General features: G+C 30.0%; 1 protein-coding gene across 1 annotated transcript; it reads right to left on the reverse strand.

The window, feature by feature from the left end:
- Positions 1-4,189: 4,189 nt before the first annotated feature.
- Positions 4,190-5,703, reverse strand: LOC117915726 (transcription factor SRM1-like). Its single transcript, XM_034831388.1, has 2 exons — positions 5,266-5,703; positions 4,190-4,713 (listed from the first exon to the last, which is right to left on the reverse strand). The coding sequence occupies exons 1-2, from the start codon at positions 5,646-5,648 to the stop codon at positions 4,422-4,424; spliced, it is 675 nt and encodes a 224-aa protein (XP_034687279.1). The 5' UTR covers positions 5,649-5,703; the 3' UTR covers positions 4,190-4,421.
- Between the last annotated feature and the right edge of the window lie 4,159 nt (positions 5,704-9,862).

Consider the following 9,862-nt stretch of genomic DNA (forward strand, 5'->3'; position numbering starts at 1 on the left):
CATCTCTTATGAAACAATCATTTTTACATTCGCAACACCTAAATAAGGTAAGATTTATCTTAAAAATATAGAATCGAATTCTAATATCAATCAACTTATGTTCTTTTATTCTATTTTTAGTATTTTATTATTAAAAAACAAACAAAGTTGTCCTATATATCTGTTCCTTCTCCATTTAATCACTTATCTTTCAAGTGTAATCAAACATTCTTTTTGACGTTGATACCAATTAAACATTCTTTTCATTGATCAAACTAGTCAAGCATTCATTTGATCAAAGTATCGAACGAAGTACAAATCATTCAGTGATCCGTTGCGTTTTATGATTTTGAGTACTATTATCGTTAAAAAAAAAAAAAAAAAAGTGATTATTGTCTCTTATGAAACAATCATCTTTACATTTGCAACACCTAAATAAGGTAAGGTTTATCTTAAAAATATAGAATCAAATTCTAGTATCAATCAACTTATGTTCTTTTATTCTATTTTTAGTATTTTATTATTAAAAAACAAACAAAGTTATCCTATTTATTTGGATAAAAAAAATACCCTTTTAGAAATGTTTATTTTAAATTAGAATGCGCAATTTCATGAAGTATTTTTAGTCTTTTTAACATTTAAATTTTTTTATCTTTCAAGTATTAGAAAGGTTAAAAAAAAAACTTCATAAAATTATTGTCAAACACACTTGACAATAGTGGCACACCGACATTTGGGGCAAGGTTTCATGGTTTATTATGTCAAATTATATGCGGTTGGTACGTTGAAATAAACATAGTTTTGTGCTTTTTATTTCATTAAATTCAAATACATAACATTATATTTGATATCAAAATGATGATATTTGCGTTTAAAAGTTTTTAAGGCCAATTGCTTAATTGTGGGCCTGCGACCTCTTGTAAATTCCATTTTATAAGATCTAAGCTTCAAACAAGCTTCTTAATCCAATGAGATTTCTTACTATATTTTTTAGGTAGATTTTTATTATTTGATATCTTACACCTAAAAATTTTCATCATTCAAGTATTAAAAATACTAGAAACACTTTATATAATCACTACAAAACACACATTTAGAGTATGAATACTAGTAAACATATTCTTAAAATGTGTTTGATAGTGATTTTAAATAGTATTTCTAGTCTTTTTAATGCTTGAATGATAAAATTTTTCAATTATAAGAAATATTAGAAACACTTTCTTAAATCATTGTCAAACGTACTCTTAGTTTCCAATAAACTTATTTAATGTCATTTAGAGTGCGTTTGGTAGTAATTTTACAAATTGTTTTTAGACTTTGTAATACTTGAAAAATAAAATTTTTGAAGTGTTAAAAATACTAAAAGTGTTTTTTAGAATCACTACCAAATGAGCTCTTAGGATATAACACCTCTAATACTCATCACCCACAACTATAAATAGGGAGCCCCTTATTTCTAATTTATTCATCATGTTTTCTTTGTTCCTTCTCCGTTTAATCACTTATCCTTCAAGTCTAATCAAACATTTTTTTTTTTTTTTTTTTATGTTGATGCCAATTAAACATTCTTGTCATTGATCAAACTAGTTAAGTATTCATTTGATCAAAGTATCGAACAAAGTACAAATCATTAAGTGATTCGTTGTTTTTTTTATGATTTTGAGTACTATTATCATAAAATAGTGATTATCGTCTCTTTTGAACCAATCATCTTTACATTCGCACCACCTAAATAAGGTAAGATTTATCTTAAAAATCTAGAATCAAATTCTAGTATCAATCAACTTATGTTCTTTTATTCTATTTTTAGTATTTTATTATTAAAAAACAAACAAAGTTGTCCTATTTATTTGGACAATAAAATACTCTTTTAAAAAGTTTTTTTTTTTTTTAAATTAAAGTGCGTTTGATAGCAATTTCATAAATTGTTTTTAGTCTTTTTAACACTTCATTTTTAATTTTTAATTTTTATCTTTCAAGCATTAGAAAAGTTTAAAAAAGACTTCTTAAAATTAGTATCAAACGCAGTTGACAATAGTGGCACACGACGTTTGGGCCAAGGTTTCATGGTTTATTATGTTGAATTATATGCAATTTGTGCTTTATATTTCATTAAATTCAAAGGCATAACATTATATTTGATATCAAAATGATGATATTTGTGTTTAAAAGTTTTTAAGAACATTTATCAAGACAATATTTTATTTTTTAATTTTTTTAGATTAATTTTTTAAAAAATGATTTTACAAATATATACTAAACATAAAAAATTTAATTGTGGATTTTAAAAACGTTTTCCATAAATGGTGGGGAAAAATAAAAAGATGATTTCCAATAATTGTGGATTTTGACAAATTTCTCCAAGAGAATGGAAATAAAGGAGGGAAAGTTATGATTAAAGTATGGGGCAAATGAGAAAGTAAAATATTCTTACAAGTTGCTTCCAAAAACAGTCCAAGCATGCTATTTATTTATTCCTGCCTTTTGCTATTTGACATACATTCGTAGTACCTTGGGGCTTGGGCTAATCTCCCCAACTTTTCCACCTCGTCAGATGACAAAGATTTTTTCTTTCTTTCCTTATTTATTTATTAAATTTAAATTCCCAAATTGGACCATTAATTCATGTAATTCCTGAAAAATAAAAATCTCAAAAAAAACTTTTTATTTTTTATTTTTTATTTTTAGGACAAAAAGATATTAAAACAATTTTGGTTGTTAGTTGTTATCAAAACACATTTTTGAGAATTATTATGAAAATTTTCCGTTTTTTAAAAACATATTTTCATTTATTTTATAAAAAATATTTTAAAAATCAATAGTATAAATACGAAAAAAAGATTAAAAATAAACAATACGTTTAAAATTATTTTCTAAAAATATTTAAAAGCTATTTTAAATTCTCAAATAAATTTATATTCTAAAACTATTTTTTGAAAATTAATTTAAAAAATAATGAAGTGATTATTTTAATATAGAAAAAAAATCCAAAAAAATTAATTTTATAAGTAAGTAAATCTTTTGATATGGATAAGATGATGTCATGTCCAAGATGTAGTAGTAGATTTTCCTTTTTGACAATCAAATAACAAAAGAAAGGGTGGTTAAACTTATCCTTCCAACAATTAACATAATAAATAATAGCATCCATAATCTCCTACCGATCCAAGTCATCTCCAAATTCATGTCACAATAATTAAAAGGAGAGATTATGAGTCTATGACCTTGTGCGTTCCCTATATGCTATATCCAACTTCAACGCACCATCTTCAATTATGCTTTTCATTCTTTTTTCATCTATTATTTTACCCTTTTTGGCACATGTATTGCACCCAAAAATGTGTCGTGGTGCACTAAAAAGTGTACCGTCGATTATTATTATTAATAATTTTTTGAAAAAAAATTAGGTGTCAAAAAATTAGGTGAGGATTTATATTTAAATCAAATTTGTTTGTTGTATGCAATAATGTAATGTCCCTCTTCAATCCCGAGATGGATCATCCAAATAATCATTGAATATTATAAAAGGTTTCATCCATTTTTGTTGGATATCAGTTGATTTTCAATCAAGATGATGTCAATGAATAAAAGGGACAACCTTTTGATGCTTAATTTCTAGTCTGATTTATAATAAATGTATTTTAACAATAAATTATTTTAATCAAGTTTGCAAAATATATGTAGAAAAAGAAAGGGGGGAAAGAGATTCAAACCAATTGATATATATATATATAGAGAGAGAGAGAGAGAGAGGAAGGGGGAGGGGAGAGAGTCAAATCAATCGATTATCGAATTTCACATACACCCCTAATCTAGTCAAAACAAATCTAAATCGATTTCAAAATGATATACACCCCTAATCTAGTCAAACCAATTGCTCCAAATTGATTTTCAAAATGCAACAAGGAATTGATCCAATAATCAACTTTATTGATTTTTCCATTTTCACATGCACCCTTTAAAAATCCCCATGACTTAAAAATTTTAAATTAATTTATAGCTTAATACAAAAAACCCATCTAAACCCAACTAAAGTGGATTGGGTTGGGTTTACTTTTTCTCCTCCAAGGCTAGCTTATACCTTATTTGTCTCATTTGAGGCAAATCAGCTTCAAGGGAATGAGAAACAACAAAAAGGGGGAAAAAAATGAAAAGGAAAATCAAGAAAGCACATAAAAGTTGCAACTAAGATAACAGTGGATAAGCAGGAGGCTATAATATTCTTTGAATTAGTCTCCAAAAACGGCCAAAACATGCTATTCTCTTTGACACACTCACACCTAAAGCAAAGCAGACCACACACAACTTTACGCTTTCCACATATTCCACTTCAATCTAGTCAGTCAACAGTAGTTATATTCTACAAATAGGATAGAGTTACAAGATTTTCGACATATACAAATTATAAAGCATATAAGTTATAAGCTTTTTTTCTTTCTTTTTTACATGGAAAATCCAAAACTTGGGGGTCCTTCTTCATAGTAGGGGATTTGAGATGCAAGAGATTCTCCCACCCAGGTCTGGGTATTAGAGTGAGGCAGGGAGTTGGAGGTATCCACAGTAGTGATGTCATGGATGCTTGATCTTTTCTTATCTTTTTTGCCGGAGGTTAGCCGCATGAAGTACTTTTGGGCATGGCTGGCTACTTGGGTGGGTGTTCTCGACACCACCGCATTTCTTGATATGCTCCGCCAATCCCCCTTTCCGTACCTTTGTAGGCCGATCAGGAACAACCTGTTATGATGATTAGGAATTTAGGAGACGTGAACATATCGAATTTTTCATGGGTTTTTAATAATTTTATGACAATATGAAATTTGTACGGATAGGATCAGACATCTGCGTCATTTGATCGACACGTGGGCGTCTATCTCAGCCCTCCTTTTTCTAATTTTGTCTGCTACCACCGCCACCGTGTGTGCCAGCGAAGGCCTGGCTCGACGGTTGGTGGCGGTGTGCCCCACTGCACCGCAACCCAATCATCCCCTTTGGCCCCACCACGCCTACCGGAAAATTTCCGCCTATGTCCTAAAATACCCTTATTTCCTGCCTCCCATTTACGATTTTAACATGCGCCCTTCCCCAAGGGTGCGAATGGGGGAGGCGCGAATTTCAGCTAGTGTAAGTCGAACGCAAGCGTCTCTAATTCTTGATTAAGCAAATTGAAGTTGAAAATCAAGATTTTGAATTTTTCAAAACGTTTTCGTGAAACACTTTGCTTTCATTTTCAGATACGAAAGCACAAGGAAAGGGGGAAAAAAATGGAAAGCAGGAAAATTTCCTAACCGGTGTTCTTCCTCTGTCCAGGGCACGCCCTTTTTCCGCTCCGACTCGCTCTGCCTAGGCCTCGGCGAAAACGAAACCTGACCCGCACGTGAGTCGGAGGCCCAGGGGGAGCCGCAGGACTCGTCCTCGTACAGCGGCAACTCCACTCGGCCGGAGTCGATCTCCGCCACGTCGTGAACCAAGTCCTCGTAGTGGCGGCGGACCTCAGAGGATGACTTGCCGGGGACCTGAGCAGCGATTTTGTCCCAGCGGTCGAGGGTTTCCTCAGGGATGACGACCAGAGCTCGCTCGAAGAGCTTGTCCTGGTGGCGAGACCAAGAGGAGGAGGAAGAAGGAGAGGGCGATTGATTGACCATCATCATCCAGGAATCGTTTGGAAACATCGTCAGTCTTGTTGCGCTCGGTTTTCGTGTGATCGCGTGATTGTGTGCTGGTCTTATGTGGGATGTGTATTTATACAATTACAATAATAACAATTTTTTTTTTTTATTTAAAAAAAGGTAAAATAAAATAGAAGACTAAAATTTATAGATATAGAGTGAGAGAGGTGTTTTGGATTAGATTACGTGATGTTTTGAGGAAACGGGCCTGGATTTAAACACGTTGTGCTATTTTAAGCTTCTTGTTGAAAGTGAGTGCGGTCCACGTGTGTTTACCCTTTTGGCCATTTAATTTTTTATTTATTTTTATTTTTAAGATCATTAATTTGCTTATTCTCCTCTCCTCCGTGATTTGTGTTATTAAAAATAAAAATAAAAATTAGAATATTATTATTATTATTATTATTATTATTATTATTATTTTATTGAGAGATACAAATTTTGCTTTGAAAGTATAACTTATGAATTAATTAATTAAAATGTGAGATGGTGTATTATGAGCGACTGCTTGATTTTAGTACCAAATATCATTGGAAGTCAGGAAGCCCCTTTCTTGGAAAGTTTGTCAGTTTTAAGAAGTTGGATGCCAAGTCTGCCCATGTCTCAAATAAAACAATCATCATTTACATTGAGGATATTACCAAAACATTTTACAAATTATACTCACTAGCTTATTTCAACATATATATATATATATATATATATATATATATTTTGTTTGTTTGTCGGATTGAAAACAATTTTGAAAAATAGTTTTTAAAAACTATTATCTTATATTTTGTAAAATAAAAGTTTATTTGATAACTTAAAATTATTTTTAATCTATATTTAATATTTTTAAATATGTTTTAAAAATATTTTTTATGTTTAGAGTTTTATTTTTAATAATTATATATGTTTTTAAACCAATTTTCAAAAAACAAGTAAAAATAATTAAAAATTATTCTACGAAAACACCATGTTTTCTATTATCTAGTAATAGAAAATTATTTTCTAAAATTGTTCTGGCAATAAAATAAATTCATGAATTTTGAATTTAAATTGCCCTGTTACTAGGCCTTGGTTAATTGAAATTTAGAAAAATTGATTTAAAATAATGTCATCCTTTATGTGTTTTTCCTTTTAGTCCTAGTTTTTTCTTCTTTCTTCTCAACATATACTTCATGTTACTTGGGAGGAACAACCATTCATGCATAGAACTTGTCAAAGCTCTTTCAAGGGTTGCACCTTGAACCTATGGTAGCAGTCCAGTTGTGGTGGTAGATTGCCAATCACTATCCTATTGCATCAAGATGTAACCTTTAGGAGTTAGAATGTACTTCACTACCCAATTGCACCAATGAATAACATCATCTAGGGAGAGCTAATCTACTTGAAGTACAATGCTTAGGCATGACTTAGTTGACAACTTGATATATTTTTCGTCTTTTTCTAATTTCTATATTGATCCTTATACATTCATTGTTACGAGTATTATATGTATATTGAATTCAAATGTTACAAACTTAAGATTTTTAAAAAATTGGTAGTTTAACATGAGGTTAGAGTTTGATTTGTAATTTATATATTTGTTTCTCTATTTGCATATTTGTAAGTTTAAAAAGGCTATTTGCATTTGTATTTCTCTCTTGTCTCTTTATGTCTGGCCATGTATGAGATGCCTATTGAATCTAAATTAGTTCAACACTCGTCTCTTTGCTCTTTATTATTTTTCCAATAATATTAAGGTAGATCAAAATGGAGGCCTCTCTAGTTTACACCCATCTTGACACTTTGAAAATTGATCCCTTCAATGGGACCTTTTTCAAAAGGTGGTAGAGAAAGGTCTTCATTATATGGATGTTGTGAACTTGAGGTATATTTTGATTGGCCCAAACCAAATTATGGATTTGAAATATTGAGTGCATGAGATAATGAAAATAAGCAAATGAGGCAAGCAATTTTGAGCACTCTTTTGAATGAGTTATTTGATGTATATTGTTTTATTTACTTATTTATTTTTAATTGTTGATGATATTTGACACAATGAATAAGAAGTATAGTCTAGAAGATGTAGGACCCATAAATATGTTATAGGAAATATTAGAAAATTATGAGGTTATGTTTGGTTCTTAAAAAGTATTAAGAAAAAAAAAAATACTAAGGAAAATAATTTTCTTATGTTTGGTTGTGCTATGGAAAATATGAAAGAAAATCAAATATAATAAAAATTAATTAGAAAATATGCATTTTCAAATTATTTCATCTTTGTATTGAAGAATTAAAATGAGTGAAATAAGTTTGAAGTAATATATAAAAATAATTCATTGTTTTGAAATCTATTTTTTGTTTTTTTTCACTTTTTCTTTTCCTTTACTTTTCCTTTCTATTTTATTTCTCTTGCATTTTCTCCTAGATTTCTTGGGAACCAAACATAGCACAAATGATTGGATAGAGGTGTTTCATCTTAAATCCATGATTATCACATGTCAGTAAGTGGCCTAGATAATGAAGACATAAAATTTCTTGAATCGTTTGCAATTGGGCATTTGATAGAAACCTCTTTAGATTCTTAGAAGGATTACAAAAGTAATAAGGAACATAAAAAAGAAAAAAAATGTCCTAGGAAGATGTCATTCATGTTTGGATTGAGGAATAGAACTAAACTAGGGATAAGGCTGGGAAAGCTAAGTTATTGTCCAAAGCAAATTTGGTGGAAGAAAAATCTAAATCAAACAAGAACAACCGATTCAAAAACAAAATTTTAAATCTAAGACCAATTCAACTAACAAGGTCTAGATTCCATAATAAAAATGAAAGAAATAAGTTTGTGGCAAGCTTAGACACCATGTTGTTTAGTGTTGCCACTGGAAGAGAACTAAGAGATCCAACCCTTAAGCTAATATGGTAAAGATTAAGGTAATAGCTATTATAGTCTCCTCTAAGGTGAACATGGTCACTAGTGTAAAAGATTAGGTGGTAGACTTTGGGGCTACTAGACACATTTATGGTAATAAAAGTGTATTCACTTCCTAGACTACTGTAAAGAAAGATGAAGAATAAGTGTTCATGGTGATTCTAAACCTTCAGTAATTAGCAAATGAAAAGTTCTCTTGAAGATGAACTCAAGCAAATTTCTTGCCTTAACTGATGTCCTTCACATGCCAAATATTTGTTACAATTGGTGTTAATTTATCTACTTAGGAAAGGAAAATAGGATGATCTTGATTGAGTTAAACAACGTTTATTAACAAAAAATGATGCATTTTTTTTTAGGTAAAGTTATTATTATCAAGGTTTGTATATGTTGAACATTTATGAGATTGTTAACATAGTGCTTCCACTTCATTAATTCATGTTATATGCAACATGATAGATGAGAACATATGAATTGTTCATATATCAAGAAAATGGTAGATATTGGCTTGATTCTTAAACTATCTTTAGAAAACCATAGAAAATGTGAATCATGTAAGGAATATATATAAAACTACAAAGAAAACCTATAAAATTGTAAATAGAAAATCAGAGCTACTATGTTTAATTCATAGTGACTTAAGAGATTTTAAAAATATAATGACTAGGGATGGTAAAAGATTTTGTATAACTTTTATAGATGAATACTCAAGATCTATAGGTTATATCTTTTGAGAAATAAAGATGAAGCAAAATATGTTTTCATGAAATATAAAACCGAAGTAGAAAAACAACCAAGTAAGAAAATCAAGGAACTTATAACTGATATGGGAAGAGAATATGAGTTCAAATCCTTATATGAACATCTGAGATTGTTCATGAGATTACTTCACCTTGCTCCCCAAAATCTAATAAAGTAGCAAAAATGAAGAATATAACCCTAAAAGACATGATGAATGCTATGTTGATATGTTTTTAGGAGCACCCTTAGACTTCTAAGGAGAAGAGGGGAGAAAGTTTCCTTTGCACATGTCATATTCAAAATAAGGTACCTTACAAGAAAACAAGTAAAACACTGTATGAGTTATAGAAGGGTCATACACCCCATCATAACATATCTTATAGTTGTCTCATAAAGGTCCTTATTCCTAAACCTAAGAAATGGAAACTAGGTCTAAAAAGTTTTGATACAGTGTTCATAGGATATGATGAAAATAATGCAACATATAGATTTTTGGTTATTAAATCAAACAATAACCTAGTGAAAGTAAACACTATAATGAAAACAAAGAATATTGATTTATTTGAGACTATCTTCCTAT

Source organism: Vitis riparia, chromosome 6, assembly GCF_004353265.1.
Source record: "Vitis riparia cultivar Riparia Gloire de Montpellier isolate 1030 chromosome 6, EGFV_Vit.rip_1.0, whole genome shotgun sequence".
Lineage (NCBI taxonomy): Eukaryota > Viridiplantae > Streptophyta > Magnoliopsida > Vitales > Vitaceae > Vitis > Vitis riparia.